Source organism: Lygodium microphyllum, chromosome 27 (genome assembly GCF_053477565.2).
Source record: "Lygodium microphyllum isolate KBCC chromosome 27, Lygodium_microphyllum_v1.1.10, whole genome shotgun sequence".
Lineage (NCBI taxonomy): Eukaryota > Viridiplantae > Streptophyta > Polypodiopsida > Schizaeales > Lygodiaceae > Lygodium > Lygodium microphyllum.
In genome coordinates, this window is record NC_141161.1 from 72,074,960 (window position 1) to 72,096,151 (window position 21,192).

At 36.8% G+C, this 21,192-nt stretch overlaps 1 protein-coding gene across 3 annotated transcripts; it reads left to right on the top strand.

Moving 5' to 3' along the window:
* The first annotated feature begins 8,369 nt into the window (after positions 1-8,369).
* Positions 8,370-13,901, top strand: KU80 (Ku80 family protein). 3 transcript variants are annotated; one of them, XM_087669448.1, is made up of 12 exons: positions 8,371-8,515; positions 8,615-8,707; positions 8,818-8,869; positions 9,059-9,190; positions 9,292-9,692; positions 10,898-11,184; positions 11,381-11,576; positions 11,664-11,870; positions 11,961-12,128; positions 12,475-12,795; positions 12,897-13,027; positions 13,148-13,899. In XM_087669448.1, the coding sequence occupies exons 1-12, from the start codon at positions 8,501-8,503 to the stop codon at positions 13,269-13,271; spliced, it is 2,127 nt and encodes a 708-aa protein (XP_087525574.1). In that variant the 5' UTR covers positions 8,371-8,500; the 3' UTR covers positions 13,272-13,899. The 3 variants fall into 3 exon arrangements, with proteins under 3 accessions (XP_087525575.1, XP_087525574.1, XP_087525573.1); XM_087669447.1 differs by having other exon boundaries at positions 8,818-9,190; positions 13,148-13,901; XM_087669449.1 differs by lacking the exons at positions 12,897-13,027; positions 13,148-13,899 and having other exon boundaries at positions 8,370-8,515; positions 8,818-9,190; positions 11,944-12,128; positions 12,475-12,610.
* Positions 13,902-21,192: the final 7,291 nt, after the last annotated feature.

Consider the following 21,192-nt stretch of genomic DNA (forward strand, 5'->3'; position numbering starts at 1 on the left):
TTGGATCTCTACTTACAAAGGCTTTTCTTTAAAAGAAAGTGACTCTCTTTTATGGGTAAAAATAGAAAAAAACTACTCTTTGTTTCCCATAGTAGCACTCAAGTATTGCACATTTACACAGAGGTAATCCCTTTGACACACTCATTAATATGAGAAACAATTGTTCTGAATACATAAGAAATTATGCATACCTTGGATGTTTTGAGAACATGCTTCCTATGCTTCCTTGTACATAACAAGAATCAAATGTTTCTTGCATTTCATTTATGTTCCACCTTGGATTCTACTTACAGAGGCTTTTCTTTAAAAGAAAGTGACTCTATTTTATGGGTAAAAAGAGAAAAAAACTACTTTCAGTTTCCCATAGTAGCACTCAAGTATTGCACTTGAGGACTCGAGAAGACTAGAGTACTAAAGCAACCGAGCAAGAGGAGAGAAGGCTAGTATAGTCAACTCAAGAGAAACTTGGGTGAAAGTATAGAATCATTAGGGGAGTTTTAAGGTCTCAAAAATGCCTTTTAGGAGATAGAGAGAGAGTGCACTATCATTAGCAAAGGTAGTTTGATCACCATGCAGTAGGCAAAACATGGTAAAAGATGAAGATATGAGAGCTCGTTCATCTCTACTTGGAAGGGTAGAATCCAAGATTTCAAGCTTGGAGCATAAAAGAGGTATTGGTGCAACATGTGTTTATGTATAGAGAGTTATATTTGGAACTTGGAACTTCAAATCTTCCAATGCATAAACCAAATTGTAAGATTTTGATTCTTAAGGGCTTTCATTTCTTGAACTTAGTTTAAGGTTTTCCATTATAACATTTGTTTGTTTGTCTTGTCTATGGCTACCCCTCTGATCTTGAGGAATGGTAACGGATCGCGAGCCTATTATTGATGTTATTGATGTTATGCATAGTTCGATTGGAGAAGAAATGTACTAAGGTAGAAAGAAGACAAAGCTTGTAAGGAATGTAATATTCTTTTATGATCATACTTATATTGTCCCCATGCAGCGCAGCCAATAGGAATCAATATCCCCCCTTCCTTTGCAAGATCTTTTATGCTTTAAGTGGCCTTTGCTAAGTCTAGCTACTAGTGAGGGCTATAGATATAAAATAGTCTCTGAGATATAAAGATCATTAAAACCTAATATCTCAAGTAGGCTAAGCAAAGTTACTTTGTTCATGCCTATTAATATATTTGTTGACTTATTTTCTAATGTTGAGATAAGAAGATCAAAGGCCATGCTTTCAAGTGAAGAGACTAACATATGATCATGCCATACAAATTGTTGATGAGGGATGGGATACTAGGACGGAAGGAAAAAATTATATGTAATATAGATCAAGACTCTATAGCTTGTAAATATATGGTTGCTACTCAAAATTTCATTGTTAGCTTTTATTATAGTAGATGGCATTATGTTGGTGGTAGTCCGATTGCTTTAGACCAAAATCTTGATAATTTTACCAAAGATCCTATAGTGGATCTCGATGTTTGGTTCAATGAGGACATTATTGCAATCCAAAAGGTTAGATCATCATGTATGTCATCAAGTGAGGATGGATTTACAAAATAAAGATATTGAACTACCACACAGTCATTTGGTTTTCAACTTAATAACAAATGAGTAAGTTTTTATATCATGTTATATCCACTTATGTGTATATTTGATTCCACTTCTTGATTAATAAACATTTGTAACATATTTTTTGTAAATATCAATGAGGAGAGAGAATAATATACAATGTAAGGATATTAAAGAAAAGATCTATTTACCATCAATATAAAATACATGTATAAATTTTGTGGCAGTTTTTTGTAAGCCATCTCCATGACTTATACCACACAAGGGCTTACAAGCAATGAGACAAAGCTACTTTTTTAAAAAGAACTTTTCTTTGGAGAAGGGACACCTTTCTAGGAGTCATTTTGCATTTCTTTGATGCTTTGGCTGCCTTGGGTGTTAAAGGCATAGATTCACTTGCTGCTGTAGTTACATGCACCTCCTCTCCTTCATTGTCTAAGCCTTCACTATTATCCATTCTTGTCGATTGCATACAATTGACCATTATGTACTTAATGACATTTGCTCTTGTATACCAAATAATCCCTTGTAAACTATCATACATTTGTAAGAAAAGATTTTTAGTTCATCGTTATTTTTACAAAGTACTATATTATTATCATCAATGGACTATTTTACAATGAGCCTCTATCTTAAATTTTAGTATCTTTCACAATACCTTTATGATTTTATCATCATTGAGATAAATAAACTTACTCAATCTTCTAGCATTTGTAATTACTCTCTAGCTATAAGAGTGGCTATCATCGTAATGAGAAAATTGCAATCAACAATATAAAGTAAAGCTATGAAACTTGTTTATGGCAGTTTATAGAATAAATTTTCTTGTTATGTTCCAACCATTCAAATCAAGACCTTACTGTAACTTTTCTATATTGCATTGTTGCAAGTAAATTAGAAGGCATGGGAGGTTTTTTCTCTGACACTTCAATCAATCTTTCTACAACTTTATACTAAAAAAAGAATAAAATTTAGAGTAATTACAAAAAAAGATAAAGATCAATATATTTAGTTTACTTGCAAAAAAAAAGATCAAAATATCAAGGAAACCCCTGATTATATAACTTACAACTTGGCATTTCCATGGCTTTCTTTCATAGAATTGATGAGGAAACATTGCCTCTCCACATAGTCTAATCTAATTAGACTTCAATGAGAACTGAAAACAATCATATTTCAATAATTTAGCAAAACAAAATCTCATAAAATCTAACAAAATATCAAATTACTTACTTTTCATTGGATGGAATTAGAAGAATCTCCAAAGTTTCAAAGTCAATTGGATTGAACCAATGATCAAATACACTTGTATCAAGCTCACTTCTCATATAGTATGAGATAGATGGATCAAGAACCTCAATTTTTTGTTGTATATCAAAGGGAAGCTCATACATTACACACCTAGCAAAGGAACGGAGATAGTGAGCATCAACATGAAAGCCCATTGCTAGAAAAGTATAGTAAGTAAAAATAAAATTTGGATATATTATATCTCATTTCAACAAGAAGAATAGATTCATTTTATTCTCAAGGATTTGAGTACAATCAGAGTGAAAAAATACCATATCAGGTTTTTTCTTAATATCACGAGGTAAAAAGCAGCAGTCTCATTGAAGCCCTTAGGATCAACCCTTTCAAGAAGGATAGATAGCTTTCCTTCAAAAGATGGGAGTTTCCCTACTTCCTTTCCTTCTGCTTTCTTCATTTTATACTCCCTCCATTTATTTGCTTACTCTTCTCTGGCATTTTCTTATTTCTCATGTAGTCTTGTGTCCTTTTCATGGGTGACATCTTCAATCTCAGGACCTAGATCACCTTTCTTTTTTTTGTATAGAGGCACATTTAAAATATTAAAAGTCTTCACATCAGAAAGGGAGACTAACTCAAGGACCTATGAAAACCCATATCTCAACCTCCTAAGAATTATCATGTATTTATCTATAAGTGTAAGTCTATGTGCATGAGCAGCACAGATATAGGAATCTTTAAAGAAACTCAATCAAAAAATCTTCTATAGCCTCCTGAATGCAATTGAGAGCTGCCCTTGTTCATCTAAAACTATCAACTCTATGTTTGTCACAAATTTCTCTGATAAGCGTTTGAAAAGACAGATTTGAAATTGCATTATTCCAAGCCTTCATTGCACTTCTATTCTCCTTAAAGCATTTAACATGCTGTGAAAACTTTCTCCTTAGCTTTGATTTCCTTGTAAGTTTGGAAGGCTTGGAGGACTGATGAATCTTTGAAGCAAGGCTCCTCTAGGATCAACTTTTTGCTTTCTTGCAGTGGAATTAGTTCTAGCTATTTGAAATCTTCAAATGAAAAAAAAAAACTCAAAATTAAGACAAATCTTCAAATATTTGATATAATATCATTTACAATCACTTAGTGGTAAATAAACACTATTAAGATAGTCTTATTTCCACATCGATTATATATTCACTATTTGTCAATAAGTTATTTTTTCAAATGATGAAACTAAAGTTTTAATAATTCATGAAAGTTGTGTTATCATTTCAGCTCAAATTTCTATCAAACGGTGCAGTCCCCCCAACGTATGAAACACAAACTGGATGAGGTAGACGTATGCCCTTTTGCATTTCATACGTTTTAAAAAAATAAAGAAAATTTGGTAAGATTCAAAGAAAATTTTGAAAATAAGTTTGTTAGCAATTTAGAAAATGATATTGCTATTGGGGTAGCCAAGATCTTTCAGATTTCTAGTTCCTTGAACACACAAGCATGGTGACTAATATATTTAGTTACCCAAACCAATCTTAGCTAGAAGTGCAAAAACAAGTGGGCCATATCAAATTAGGCTATTTTAATTAGTTGTAAAGTAGTGCAAGATTGGGCCAAATACCTCTAAATCTTTGACATGATATCATTTGCAATCACTTAGTGGTAAACTAACACTAGTAAAATAGCTTCATTTCCACATCAATCTTATATTCACTATTTGTCAATGGAGTTGTTTTTCCAAATGATAAAACTAAAGTTTTAACGATTGATGATAGTTGTCCTACTATTTTAGCTTGAATCTTCATCAAACAGTGTAGCCTCTTTTAATGTACGAAACTCAAACTGGGTACTCTGCATGGGGGAGAGCTATACCTTATCACGTTTCATACATCAAAAATTTTTGGAGAAAATTTGAATAGATTCAAACAGATTTTGAGAAAATTTTGAAGAAAAAATCGGTAGCAATTTGGAAAATGACATTGCTATTGAGCTAGCCAAGATTTTTCAAAAAATTTACATTTTTAAGACTTTAGCACGTTGTATGTTGAGTGATGAGATCTTACCCTATGTGGTGGGTGCTAGAGAATTTTGAGTTGTGATGAAGTTGTCTTGTGCTGGTGTTTCAGAGCAAGAAAATAGATTATTCTTCAAAAAAATGCTTTTGAGGCTCAAATTTTGGTTTTAAAAGAACCTTTCTTCACATGTGTGGCTATTATAATGTGCAATTTACTTAGACACTTGTGATGAGTAGACCATTGCCTCAGAACTTGTGCCATATATTACTAATGTTTTTGGATATGATGGCACCTTTATGGCACCAGTTTTTGGTGAAAAATAGAAATTTTGGCCTCATTTTTTTCGCTTTAAGTACAACTCTTTTGAACTAGTGCATGGTACCTTTTTGAATAAACGCATGGTGACTGTTGACAATTATATACACGAACTTTGGCTCGTGTTTGTGTAAATTTTTCTTCCGCACATTTCATTTTCTTTTCCACAACCATATCATGTGTGCATCGCAAGCTGAAAGTACACATACTTTTAGCAAAGCCCATTTATTCTTAGGAAGCAATATATTTCTCAGGTAACAAACTTCTATTTGTCACTTTTTTTAATAAGCTTTGAGAAATAGTTGAATAAGCTATTTTTAGGCACTTAAAATGATTCAATATGTTATTTTTCTTCTGAAGTGATTCATTGTCTTATGAAACACGATAGTATTAATCTACAAAGGCTTTCTGACCTTCATTATCGCATTTCATAAGTCTTCTAACCAAAATTAAGTCTACCAGATGAAATGCAAAATTTCATGCCTACTTTGTTGGCCAAAGACTCAATTCATGTTTCATAAGGCAATGTTGTTTTATTTCATTCAATTTAACATGTATGATATGTTATGTGAGCATGTGCGATATATGGAGTATGATATATGGATTTAAACATGCAAGATGAATAAAATAAAGGTTATGAACAAGAATTACTAGCAAGTCTTGATGTTGAGGGAGATAATTTTCAAGACAGCTCTATAGCCTTGCATTCATGTATTAATCAGATCGTGGAATATGAAAAGAAGGGCCTACCTACAAAGAAAGAGCTCTTACAAATTCAAGAGAGACTTGGTATTGATGACATGGGGTATGAACAAAATTCAAATTGAATATTAGTTTTCATTTTAATGAGAATGAGTAAGATCTTTATTATGGCAATCTTTTTCACCTTTATGGCGACCTAGATTTTTAGGTTTGATGTGACCACGAGAATATCATGACAATGGCTTATTAACAATTTTTAATATATTTACTTAGCAAAATATAACAGTTTTTAAAATTTTAAAAATAATTTGATTTTCTAAATTATTTTCTCTCTCTAGGATTGCTTATAGGGCATTTTTGAGACCTCAAATCTCCCCTAGCGTGAGAAGGTAAAAGAAATCGCATAAAGAGCTAAATAGACAGGAGATCAAAAGAACTGATGCAGGTCTAATCTCCTAGTAAACTATGTGGTTTAGAGAAATTGCATGAAGCTAATAAAAGCACAATGATGGGGGGCAAGAGGTAAGTGCAAGGAGTATTATAGAGAGGAGCGATTGGAGATTCAAAAAATGAAAATAAGGACTAGTTATTGGTTTATATAGGGAATGGATTTAATGATTTGTTAAACTTTTATACTTTTTTAAAATAAAATTTTTATTCATCATGAATTTTTGATACAACATCTATCTCCAAACAAATTTTGACTAGTTGCAAAGCACTTGATACCATATAATTATTCTCTATTATTTTACCCATCTTTTAACAACTTATTTAATAAGTTTCAAAATATACTTGTCTTAACTTAAATAAAACAAACTAATTTCAAACAAGCTCACCTTCCTACCACCAATTCAAAGTTAAAGCTCTTAGTAGTTACACTCCCCACTAGTAAAAGAGAATGTAAAAAAAGCTCACCTTCCTACCACCAATTCGAAAGTTAAAACTCTTCATCTTACACATTTTGTAATTGTGACTCGCTTAACTATTCCACCTAGTATATCAACTTGAATATCAAAGGCTTGTACCATGTCTTTGGTGGACTCCAAGGAAATCCATAGGCCCACCTTCTTCATCCATCATCGATAATAAAATAACATGTAATGAATGTGTAATAAAGTAACAAAGGGTAATAAGAGAGAATACCACTTTACATGAAAAAGATGTCACCTTTGTGCATCCCATCCTTCTTCAAAGTTGGAATTAAAAAAGTCCTCACTTATATCCTTACAAAGAAACATGGAGGAACAATGAAGTGTATTAGTGTTTTTGAAGATATAAGAAAAAACACGTGTGTGTGTGTGTGTGTGTAGAATAACCTCTCTCTCTATTGAAAGGGTCATTACAAAATTTATCTTATGCAATCAATGCTCTAACAGTACATGTCAATTTAAGAATGGATGGTTTCAACCAAATTTCTATCCCAACATATGGTTCTTTGCTTTGACAATATTTTGTATGTGATGTATATCATCGGACATTTTTATTTTGAGGCTAATACTTAGCCTTAGTGTTACCGTAGCTTGAGATACCTCTCTCTCTCTCTCTTACATCTACATTTAACTCATATGAGGTTGGAACAATAAGCAATGGCTTCACATGCATAAGGAAGCATTATAAGAGTGCAATTCTAGGTATAATTGAAATGATTTTGCCATGTGCCATCACTTGAACAATTCAATGATGTGGTTGACTTATAAATTTCCAATTTTACTTGCAACATAAAGTGTAGATTTTGCTCATGTCATTAAGCATTGATATATAGTTACATGCTTTACATATGATGTCTAGTACTTAATGAGCTCATACCTTGCACTTTTATGAATAGAAATCACATTTTGATACATGTGTAGCAAGGGCACCAAAATATTTATCTTTAAGTTTGTAATGACCAAGAGGGAAGATGGCATGATTTTATATGTGAGCCATAGAACCATTATGCGAACCCTGTTGCCACGTAAAGCATGCCTTCGATCCACCAAAATGCGATAACGGTAACTAGCATGAAGCATATGTTGGGTGGCAAAATGCCCTAATGGTTACTAACATTGGTACAAAGCATTGGCCTAAGGCTGTCGCAAAGAACTGGGAAAATGCCGACGCGAAGCACGAAAAGGATCTAGGTGTGGAGTGCCTAGTAAAAGACTTAAAAGAAATGTTGGAGGCTTCAAATCAAAAGAATAAAGAAGGTTTAGAAGAGGTGCAAGAACGTGTATTAGGCCCTATGGGAAGGAGTTTCTAATCCCATCTTTACTATTAGTTAAGGGGAGGTTGGGGACGGGTGCCACGTGGCAGCCCCCAACCTCCCCACAAAGAAACACGGGGACGGGTGCCACGCGTCCAGCACCCGCCCTTGCCGCGAAAATCGTACTCGCCCCGGGGGGGGCGAGTCTAGGGGTGGAGCGTCTAGTTGTCCCACTAATGCAAAACTTGAGATTGAGAGAGAGGCTATGCCGTTTGCATTTCCCAAGACGATGTGGTTTTTGATTGAGATTGAGGAAAGGGGCCCACTAACTCTTGCTATGGTTTGACAATGCGCCAAATTTTTGTGCATTTGTATTTGGAGGGAGAGAGGCTTCTTTCAGAAGCTTTCGTGTATTTGTATTTGCACGTCTCCAGTCGGAACACAGAAGCGCGCAGCAGCCATGGCTCGAAGCAAGGTACGATATGGAGAGAGAGAGAGTGTGTGTGTGTGTGTGTTTTTTTTCCTTCAGTTTCTACAAGCCTTGACCATGACGATCCTTTGTCCTATGTATCAGGAAACCGCTGTTATCCTTCTTGACGTGAGTCGCACAGTCCATCCATACCTCAAGCACGTTGCCAAAGCTGTCTCCACCCTCGTACAAAGAAAGGCAAGTTCTCTTTGTCTAAGGGGAGAGTCATCGCATTTAGCAGACCGGTCATCAGCCTCTAAATCTGTGTTGGTTTTCGCCAATTGATTACTGTTCTCGCGTTTTGACAGCTCCTTCTCAGCAAATTTGATGAAGTCGGACTCGTCGTTTTTGGTGTCGAAGGCATGCTTTTCCCTTTCTTATGTGTAGATTGGGATTGGAAGCAGCATTGTTTACCTGCTGGTGTCTTTGAAAAGCTTGCATTTATAGCAAATGGGGATGTTGAATTCACAGTAACGCCTTTTCCATTGTTTTGTGACATTTCTAAATGTAGGAGTTGTCTTGTTCCTAATAGAGAATCTTCGCTTGTAGAGGGTTTGAATGAGCTGCACGAAGAGATTGGAGGGTATGAAAACGTGTCAGTTTTACGACCCATTGAGGTGATTAATGATGATATTTTAGATACGTTGGAGAAATTACCAGCAGGTTCAGAACCAGGGGATTGTATCCTATCAATGTGTCTGAGAGTCCAGTCCTTTGGTAGTTGTCCCATCTTCATTTTCTTTGCTCACATTGGTAACTGTCTTTACTTAAGCTACTGCCAGATTTGGATGCCATTGTTGTAGGTATGGACATGCTTATTAAGAAGTGTGGACCTGGAAAAAAGGGACATAAACATCTATATCTTATCACCGATGGAGAGTCATTTGTGAAGGATGCTGCAGATGAGTCTAAAGAAGAACAAGTAGATAAACTTGCTGCTCAGCTAACGGAACATGGAATGAAGCTAGATATAGTCCTTATAAAGATCCGTCCTACATCTTACAAGTCAAAGGCACGTGCTGAAAATGAGCTGTTGCTTGAGAGATTTGCAAGGCAACCTCAAGTTGAACTTATCCCTGCGAACACCCCAACTTCATTATTGGGAGCAATCAAGCCACGAAGTGTCACTCCAGTAACATTATACAGAGGTGATTTGGAATTGACACCCAATATGAGTATAAAGGTGAGAGTGATGCCATTTGAAAACTTTTATTGCTGTCTATATGTTGGTTTTTACTTCAATCATCTAAGTTTAACTTAGCTAAAGTAGTTGGAGGGCTTTTGTGTTTAGTTTTTCCCGCATATTTCCATACATCAATTGTGGATGAGTGTGAGAGTATAGTAGAAAGAGGGACAAACGAAATTGGGATCCTAGAGTGGATGTCCAATAAGATGAGGTTTGCCCACCAACACTTTCCACTTGGAGCGAGGAAAATACTGATGCCCTGTTCTTTCTATGAGTCCTACGTAGACTATGCTGGAGCTCATGGAATTGAGCCTATCCCCTTTTTTATTATTTTCTTTTTTGGAGATGCATTAGACTCTTCTTTTTATGGGATGCAGAGACATTTTCACCAAAAGAAAAACCCAAGGGAGAGTGGTGATTGGTTTGAGCTTAGGGGAGGAGGGAGAACTCTTAGGGAAGAGGGTGGATTGTAGTTTGGTTGAGAAATTGATGGAAATAGAACCTTGGGAAGGCTTTTTGAAGAAAGAGAGGCTTTTGGTAGAGGCGATGGTTTTGAGGAGGTGGAGATCACCTTGACAGCTAGGAGTGAGATAGAAGGGACTCCCTTCTCGAGGAGAGGAATGGTAGCGTGGGAGTGAATCATACGTGGCCCTAATTGTCAACTCTTTCTCAGAGAATATGAGGTTGCTGAGACGCATTCTAGATTTATATATTCTCAATTCTGCACCTCAATCAACTTCCACTACCATATGTGAACCGTGGTGAGGTGGCTCAGAATCTGTGTCTATTCAGCCATGCTGAAGACAGCATATCTACTGGACGTGATTGATGATAATTTCTGAGTAAGTTATTAGCATTTACTAGGAAGTGTACGTGGAATGGCCATTGGCATTATTTTTGGGACTTTTCCTTAGTGTTATTGGAGAAACATGATGAATTTTGCACACGATCTTCTGTGTATGAAGGGATACTGGTTGATTGGGGCCTAATTTATTAGTACAATGTGAATGGCAAGTCATCAGGCATGTCCCATTTGGTGATGCTGGCTGTTCAGGACTGGTTTTATTGACCATGCATGAGTTGATTGCTACCTGTTGCACTTGGAGATTGGTTTGGTCAGATGATCACTGTCATCTTAAGTAGTGGTATGGAAGCAAAACCTTCATGAGCTGACATTTTCTTGGTTTTATATTTTGAACCAGGTGTGGGTTTACAAGAAAGTTGCCGAAGAACGAATTCCAACTTTGAAAAAGTATTCTGACAAGGCTCCTCAAGGAGCTCCTCATGTCTCTCATGAAGTTAAAATGGATGTTGAATATAAAAGCACAGAAGATCCAGATAGAGTGGTGCCACCTGAACAACGCTTGAAAGCTTACCGATATGGGCCCCAATTGGTTCCCGTTTCTAAAGATGTAGAAGATGCTTTAAAGCTGAAGACAGAAAAAGGTGTTAAGGTGATTGGTTTTACAGATGCTTCAAGTGTTTTTAGGTAGGCATCGGTTGGCATTTTTTTGCAATCAAGTCTGAGGCCATTTAAGTATAAAGAACTGCAGCAAAGCATTTGACCTTGTCATACTTGGGAAAACTCTGTCTGTGCAAATTGCTTGTGTAAATGCTCTTTCTAGTAAGATTGAATTTTCAATTTCACAAGTTTTGTTTTGAAATCCTTGCTATTGTTATATCAGGCACTATTATATGAAGGAAAGCAATATTTTGATTCCTGAGCCAGGTAATGCAAAGTCCTTACTGGCTGTCTCTGCCTTGGCAAGGGCAATGGAGAAAACAAAAAAAGTTGCTATTGTGAGATGTGTATGGAGGCAGGGGCAAGCTGGTGTAATAATGGGGGTTTTGACTCCCCATGTGACGATGAATGATAGCATTGTAGGTATCTGGTGGTACTCTTTAAAATTTCTGGTGCAGTTGGAAAGATCCAAAATGCATGAGTAAGGGGTGTTTTTTCTGTTCCAGCCAGATTGCTTTTACTTTAATGTTCTTCCCTTCATGGAGGATGTTCGAGAGTTTCCATTTACTTCCTTGGATAGTCGACCTTCATCCGTGCAACCTTCTCATTCACAGCAAGAAGCAGCTGATGCTCTAGTGAAAATGTTTGATCTGGCTCCTACAGGCCAGGGAGAGGCACTACAACCTGAAAATACTCTTAACCCTGTCTTACAGGTAGTAGAGTGCTCTTATCTCCATGCTTTGTATCATTCGTGTGCAGAGTTATTTGTATGACGTATTTGTAAAGCTGGGTGTCATTGTCAGCGCTGGTACAGCTTTCTGCATGCTAAATATCGGAATCCAGAAGCTGAAGTGCCTCCTCTTGATGATGCACTTCAACCAATTGTGCAACCAGATCCAGGGCTCCTTACTGAGACTGAGTCCATAATCAAGCGATTCAACAATCAATTTAAACTACAAGTCAATGTGCAGGTGCCAATTCCCACACCCTGTCTTACTTGTTGATGTTCAAGCAAGTTTGAGTGCATGAATGGATGTTCAATCACGTGTCGGAAGCTGCCTGCATGTATTATTAGCTGCATCCTGGCACCTTTCTCAGATGTTTTGAGAGAGGGAGGGAGAGGGATAGATCATATGACTCTCATAAGCCTCAGCTCATCGATGATCAGTAGCCTGACATTTTTTTCTGTGATTTTGTTGTATTGGGAGTCCTTGCATTAAGGAATTCCTTGTTGCAAGACAATGCACTAATTGTACATCTTTATTTGATCCCATCATATCAACACTCTGAACTAGATACTTAATTGTGTTCTGACAGGACAAGAGGTCGAGGCGATTCTGGAGAGATAAAGAGGAAGGGGAGGATGCTAGAAATGATAGAGATATGGAACTTGGTGATGGTCAACTATCCTTTGACAGCTTGACAGCAAGGAAAGTGTCTGAGGTGGGGAGCTTACAGCCTGTACAGAATTTTGAGGCAATGCTTGCTCGGAGGGACAGTGATGAATGGGTTCCAAAAGCTATACGTGAAATGATAAAGATAATCAGTGACTTGCTTGACTCATCATACAAGGGTAATACTTATGAAAAGGCGATTGCATGTCTAGTTGCTCTTAGAAAAGGTTGCGTGGAACAAGAGGTACATTAGAATTAGAACACTTTTTTTCTTTTATCTCCTTCTGATGTTTGTCACGGACATGAGTGTCAAAAATATATCCATGACATTGGTTGGACTCACAGGAGCCTTTGGATTTTAACAATTTTCTTCGGGAACTTGCAACCAAATGCCGCGGAAAGAGGCTTAATGACTTCTGGGATCTAATTATGGAAAAAAGGTTGAGTCTTATTAGCAAGAATGAAAATCCAGACAGGTATTTAATGATATTACTATAAGTACATCTATGTGGTTTAAGAGAGAGAGAGAGAGAGAGAGAGAGAGAGAGAGAGAGAGAGAGAGAGAGAGAGAGAGAGCTCTTGTTTCCCTGTTCTAGTGATGTGACTGAAGAAGAGGCGGAATCATTTTTAAACCCAAGCCGAGCAGAGGAGAAAGCCAAAGATGCAGTGCAGGATGAAGAGATAGATGAAATGGAGGCCCTTTTGGGGGAGGCAGTGTGAATAGCAATTTGGTTATTACCATGTATAATATTCTCGAGGTACCACTTTTGGTATTTTGGCCGTCTTATTTCTGTAAAGAAAAAGAAAGAACAATGGAAACAGGCATTGTATTTTGGAGCTAATGCTCATAATACATGATATACTCAGAGAGAGAGAGAGAGCTCTTGTTTTCCTGTTCTAGTGACATGATTGAAGAAGCAGAATCATTTTTAAACCCAAGGCCAGCAGAGGAGAAAGCCATAGATTCAGTGCAGGATGAAGAGATTAAATGGAGGCCCTTTTGGTGGAGGCAGTGTGAATAGCAATTGGTTAATACCATGTAAAATATTGAAGAGGTACCACTCTTGGTATTTTGGCCTTTTTAGTTTTCTGTAAAGAAAAAGAAAGGACAATTGAAACAGGCATTGTGTTTTGAAGCCAATGCTCATAATACATGATATACTGCAAGTTGCAACAGACATTACTGCCAAGTAAAGCATGTTAGTACATGTTCTGTCCTTGTGATCAAGTTGCATTATTCAATTTGCACTGGATTTGCACTTCATGGCACTCCTTATATTCACTTTTACCAGGCCAACAACCTCTATAATGTCTACAAATGTGCCAAGATACTTATTGTGTTATCTTTGATTCATCCTTGAGATCAAGTTACATTATTCAATTTGTACTGGATTTTCACTTCATGGCACTCTTTATGTGCACCGCACCTTTACCAGCCCAATAAAAGTATAGTGCATGTAATAAAATGTTGAAATTTCTTGGGCTTGCTGAAGGCTTGCCTTATGGGTCATTTTTGGCAGTGTGGAGTTTTTGGCTTGCTCCACAAGGTCATCGTCACTTAAACTAAAGTTTTAATTAATTAGACATGAAATGATTTGTATTATTTGAAAGTCAAGGCTTACATCCACACTCGTCATTGAGGGGTGTCTAGACCTTGACTACCAACCCAACACAAGGTCCTATTACAATGTCCATCTTGGTGACCAGCAAGTTAAGCCGTAGTCTCTTTCTTACATTATGTACAAGGTGCCTTTACTGTGGCCAAAGAGAATAGAATCCCTAACCTTGGGTTTACTCGAGCTAGTTGGTCTCAAAAAATTGTTAATTAATCAATGTGATATTTATGGGGAACACCAAAGGGAGCTATAATAGTGTGTATTATAAATATAGATGAATGGGGTACAAGAGTGCATGACTAACAACTTACATGGCACACGACTAGGGGCATGCCAAAGTATGGTTTTGTAGCCAATTTATGTTTGTGAAGAGGGGTTGGATCGAAGTCAATGGATGATATGGTAGGCATGTACGCACTTGCTAGGGTTAATGTAATTATCTCCAAGACAAGTCATACCAAGGTTAGGAGGTGAATCCTTTAGGTTCTCTATTGTTCAATTGCAAAAATCCTAATTTATAGATCAAACCAAGTTGATTCACCTCTTCTATCATTGTTATTAGAGTGTCTTTTTGTGATAAAGTAAGACGAAGCTATATTTAATTATCTTGTAAAGCAAATGCATTGGTTCATCACCAATAAAAGTGTTTGAGGGGAAGACTTAAGTAATCTTAGGAGAGCAAGTCCTTTGCACCATATATATGTTGAATTGATGCAAAAAGGCTATCATCCTTGGCCCTTTGTTGTAGTACACCAGGACTACAAACTTGATGAGGTCCAATTTGCGGGAAAGGCTTGTTGAGTAATCCTAGGAGATGGTTTTGGGTCCTTTTGCATCATATACATGTTGAACTGATGCAAAAAGACCACCATCCTCAATCTTTTGTTGTAGTATACCATGGTGATGAACTTGATGATAATGTAAGAAGTGTTGTTTAATTATCTTGTAAAATATTAGTGCACATAAACTTGACATTTAATATCTATTAAGATAGGTTATGCAATTCAATTGACTATCGAGTCAAAAAAGTAATAAAATAAACATAATATAGGATACTATTCACGATCTTGGCATCATTTATAAGGAAACAAAATCATAACTAGATCTTCAAAAGATCAATATTAAGCTGACATAGAATGAAAAAAGAAAGTTACAAACAATACATCAATTGTTTGAAACAATAGCCAATAGAAGCAAAGTATCAAGACTTGTAGTAAGGTCACTTAAAAGAAAAATGTAGGTGAGAGAGTGGATTGTCCATTCATAGATTACTAAAGGCAACCACATTGGATAATACTACGAGTAACCCAAAGTTCAAGGTTGTAAAAGGGAAGGTGATTGAGTTAACATTGAAAGATATCTCAAACCAATTGTCTATTGCAAATACACAAGTTATTTGTGAAAAAATTGACATTTGTAAAATGACTTGCTCCAAATTGTTCAAAGATATAAAAGGTAGATTTGGTTGTGTGCTGAAGAGGAATAGAATCACACCTCTTATTTAATAGAGACCCAAAGGGTACTCAATAGTAAGGTTTTGGAGCCCATAGAAGATCATATTCATGTTACATACATGGAAACATTGAAGCTAGGGATAAAAGATACCTATGATATTAAGTTCACCACTTGGATCTATACAAGTTATAGTTTACAATGGTGATGCCAATACTACATTATAGCTATAAAAGAATGTGGTAGTAAACTCTAGTTTATGACAAAACTAGATGAAAGTGAGGTTTTTCAATGAGTAAAGCTTAAAAGGATTAGTATCACTTTGATGAATAGAGCTTTACAATTTATAAAACTAACATAGGAAATCTTAGTATTCAATTGGAGTGCCACATATAATGACTTACTGTGTTTGAGGTTTCCAAGAAAATTTTGAGGTGTTACACCTCTTTATGCACACAACATTCTAGATATCATTGATTGCCAAAAACATGGTGAGAGGCTCTTAGTTGAAGGGCATGGTAAATTCATGGTTGAATGGCACCTTGTGAGAAATTTAAAGGCTTTATGCAAATGCAAGGTTTCCATATCTATACTGTGCTAACATAGAGGGTGGAAGTGAAGGATGGTTTGAAAAATTGGTAAAGAGTGAAAAGGAATGCTCCAATACATAATAAGAATATCCCACCTGGAAGCCTATCTTGAACATTCAATTGAATAATGTTCATTTTTTCTTTTTTTGTATGCTTTTATTAGAACTATAGAGAATGGTATATGAATGTATTTGCTTTGCTTATAAAGTACAATTAGAGGAAAAAGTGAGTGAAACTTGAAAGACTATGGAGAAAGTGCTATTAGAAATTAGGCTACACAAATGTAAAGTAATGATTGAGAAGGGCAAGAAGAGACCAAGAGAATCTAGTAACTCACCAAAGAAATCTTGCTTTAAACGAGCCATTGTTAGAATTTTTCTTTCAACACCTATGGATGAGAAATGAAATGTTGTAGTTTGTATGATATAAGAATATAATGGGTGGAAGAAATTGCATGTTGTGGTTCATGATCAAAGTAATGGAAGAAAAATCAAGTTGGAAAAAGGTAAGGTTTGGACTAATATTAATAACTTGGCTCCACACTTTGAAAAATGGTATTTGATAGTGAAAATAAGAAAGAGTTTATTAATATTGTACATGGTTTGTATAAAAACATTGTGCAAATGTGGAGTAAAAGTTCTATCAACATTACATGGTATCCTAAATCAACTTTTTAGAGGTATAACATCTGTATACGTTTTTTAAAATATATTTATTCATGTGACACATCTTTGTAACATACTCTCGAGTTGCATGGAACATACTTCGCATAAATGGAAGCATTAGAGTTTGATCCAAACAAGGTATGGAAAATTCATATTGGATAATTATGTAATGCATATCAAAGAATGACTAGCTATGGTGGAGTAAATGGTAGTAACCCAATGATCCAATTGCTATCTTTGTGATACAAGATCATAGTGGTGGATGAAGTCCAAGTATCATAAAGAAAAGCAAATAAAAATGCTGATGAATTTGTTATAGATATAATTAAATGAAGAGTATATGCAAGAAGTGAGACCTTTTTTTTTTTTTGCGACCTCCATGATTTTATTCCTAATAGCTCACTTGTTCCACCCTTTGTTGTAACCACTAACACCACCACCCTCACTTGCACAACGACCACAACCCACTTCACCTCCTTCTCTACCAATGTCTCCACCATTTCAAACCACAACTTCTCTCTCTTTCCCTCCCCCCCCCCCCCCCCCCCCCCCCCCCCCCCAACACACACACACACACACACCCCCCATCATCATCATCATATTTCAAAGATGAATTTTATAGTTGCCCTTTGAATAGAGAGGTGGGTTATATTTTAAGAATGTTATACAAGACCACATGTTTCTGTATGCTTGAATGAAATCCCATTAAGTGTTCCACCTCCTTAAATAAAAATCTTGAAGTAAAAGAATCCATTGGGCTTGTCGTCTTGTGATATTTTGTTGTTTGACGAGATAGACCAGAGCAGAGCGATCCACATGGAAGACAAAACAATGGCCAAGAAGATAATTGTGAAATTTCTTCATGAAATAGATCATATCTAGACATTCCCTTTCTATCACATAGTATTTTTTCTTAGTACAATCGCAACAAAGAATTGCTATTGTTAACTTTCAAGCCCTAACCTTGAAAATACATGCTAGGATATTATGCATCATAGGACTCATTGATAATGGCAACAAAGATTGATAATGTCCTTTAGTTGACCGCAAATTAAGAACCTCTTGCCACCCAAATCCCATAGACCACATGACCCATAGTCTTCCTGTTTTGTTCTACCAAAGTCTTTAACTACCTTCAATGTATTAAATAGTCACACATAACTTATCATTCATGGAGAAAGACATCTATTAAAGACTCAATTATGCATACAAATGAATGCATCACAATGTGCTTTTGGTGAAATGTTTGAAAAAGAGAATTATGGCCTCTAAGGCAAATATATGAAACACACTCACATATATGATACATTTTAAGGGGAGATGCAACATGCCAGCTCCAAAGAGCAAGGTGCATTCAAGCTTGCATGGCATTTACTCTTTGAGAAAGCAACATGTAGACCACTCTACAATTTGAGTCTAAGTTGTTGATAGGTGTTGATGACTTAGAATCAAAGGTTGTAGAAATAATGACACCATTGTTTGAAAAGAGGAGCACTAAGCATATGGAAACTTTTGCAATTTCTATATGCTTGGATAACTCCAAATTAGATAGATAATATTCTCACTTATGTTTTGTCGAATCCAAATGTTCACCAATGACTAACCTACAATAATTCATGGCTTACTAAACTAATGTACATATAAGCATAGTATAATTATGATCCACTAGTCTCTACATTTGCAGGAAACTAATTTTTACATGTTATTGTTGCAAGTACAAAGGTGACTACATTTGGGAAGAGACTCTTATCTCGCATGGACCCAAGTTGTTAACCATAGCATGTATAGCTCCAATTCTTTGGTTGGTTGCCCCAATGTTATGATACAAACTCTAAGGCAAGCAAGGTAGCTAATTTTTAGAAAAGAGGCATTTGTCACACATACAACTAAACTAATTTAGAGATGAAGAAAAAGTGATTCCATAATATCTAACAATTAGCACACTCGATACTATATCACATATGGAAATAAATCCAAAAACTTATGGTGCTTTTGCAATGCCAACATGTGAGCAAGCATAAATGTGAGCCCTCACAGACCTAAGCACATATCTCTAGCTCGTATACACTAATGAAGGTGATTGCAAATATCTTACAACCAACTCTAGAATCATAAATGGAGTAGAGAGTTCACATGATGTACTCCCAAAGTAGTCCAATGTTTAACATTAACATACAATTTAATAATTCACCCATCAATATATATGATGTATTAATATTAATTTAAGATTAACATATTAATTTATTATGTAACACATCAATATCTATACTACTTTATTATTGGAGCTACAGATTCGGGAGGTGTCAAAGCACCAAGGAGCTCCCGAACCTGGCTCCCAAACCAAACCAAAAAAGATGTGCACAAACTACTCATGATTGGGAGTACATGGTCTCTTTCCTTCTCTCTCTCTCTCTCTCTCTCTCTCTCTTTGTGTCTCTTCGGGCAACATCTTTCAAGCAGAGCACCAGAAGACAGTGTCAGAAGACAATATCATGTTAATTGCACGTGAGTCATTGCCCTCTCTCTCTCTCTCTCTCTCTACAAGCAGTCATCATCATCTCTCTCTCTCTCTCTCTCTCTCACAAGTAGGGACTCTTCTCACACATAGGTAGCCAAGCTTCTAACACTTTGGTCCACTCTGGTTGTCACGCAGGTTGGTCCACTCTGGTCAGCATGGCAACATGGTGGCAAGTACACGGCCTGTGATCATGTGCTGCCGCTATTGTAGGTCAACCGATATGAACATCGACATGCCGTGAGGATATAGTAGAGCTGCCTCTGCTGCTGTTGCTGCACGAGTCACGAGATTCATCTTCATTGCTGCCAAGCCCATATTCCATCCTTGCTAGAAGACCCCGTACCCTACAAAAGGTGGTGGCGCATAGTGCTCTTGCTACTGCTTATACATGTAGCTCTGGGACACGAAAGAGAATGAGTTTTTGCAGGTGCTCCTGTAGGAGCCCTCTGTGAATAGGTTGGCCGCATATGTGCGATGTTGTTGTCCTGCTACTTCTGGCGGGCTGGACTACCAGAACATGCAGATTGCACCCACTAATCATGGTCAAGTATTTCCATGGAGGAGTATGGATTAGAGGCATGGTGGCATGTCAAAAAGACATGCAAGCATGTCGGTAGGTCCACACGCCTCAGGATAGATTTCAAGCGGAGTTTCTTGTTTTTTGTGCACGTAGGATGAAGAGGCCGTAAACAAGCCCCACACTCGCGAACCATTCTTTTTTTTTACATTCAGAGTAAAACTAAGATTAACTATAGGATGGCGGTTGGATGGCATCGAGCTTGCATCCATGGCCCGTGGGGTCTACTTCAAACAGCGTTGCAGCCTGCAGCTATGATTCCGCCGCCCACTCTCCCTCCTCTATTAATTGAGTCGTTTCTCCTCCGTTTAAAAACTAACTTTAAAAAATAGAATCACTCCTCCGTTTCGGCTCACCTAACAACACTAGTTGGATTTCTCAAAAGAGTGATCTGCTCTCCTTGCTCTCCTTACTCTTCTCTCAAGACAGCGCCCCCCTCCTCCATTTCCCTTTCTAAGAGTCATCCATCAAGCTACCATTTCTACCCATTTATTTAGCAATGTAACAAAGCTACCCATACATAATAGAACACACATTTTTACTATTTTTTGAAGCTATCATTTTTACCTTTCACCATGATTCCCGTCAATGTCAACCATTCCACATCCACTATTGCCAATAAAAAAATTTATGTCCAAAATCTTCCATCCGGTCCCTTTGATGCCTCAAATCTTCAATGGGAGGCACGTTCAAATCCGTCATCAAAATTTGACATCCAAAACATCGCGTACATTCCATGGGATCGATTGGATGATTTCATATGCGGTGAATCTCAAAGAAAGGATGCTCCAACTAGATTTCACAAGCAATGGACCTCAAAGAATGTACCAGGCAAACTTCTACGTCCGATGCCAGATAGTCATATGCAGCTTATCGGGTAAATCCATATTTTAAAAGCCGAAAGTGGTACACTCTAATCAATCTACAATACTTTGTGCAATACCATTGAATGTTATATTTTATTTTTATTCTATAGGTTTTGGTGTAACTTTGGTCCAATTGATGCTCGTAATAACCCACCATCCATGAAAATCCAAAAGAAGGCCGGCAAACGAAGGGTTGAGTCCCAAACCTATGCTGTGGGTTGTCAATGCCACTTCGTGGCTACGCAACTATATCTTTGGCCCACAATTTACCGTTTGAATTATATACAATACGAGCATGTTGATGCAAAAGGAAATGTGTGTCATGGTGCACTATACACTGGACAATCCAATGCAACG

Coding starts and splice junctions, on each gene's coding strand:
- KU80 (XM_087669447.1), top strand. Junction 11,185..11,380: donor GATGCTTCAAGTGTTTTTAG/GTAGGCATCGGT, acceptor TTGTTATATCAG/GCACTATTATATGAAGGAAA. Junction 12,796..12,896: donor AAGGTTGCGTGGAACAAGAG/GTACATTAGAAT, acceptor TTGGACTCACAG/GAGCCTTTGGATTTTAACAA.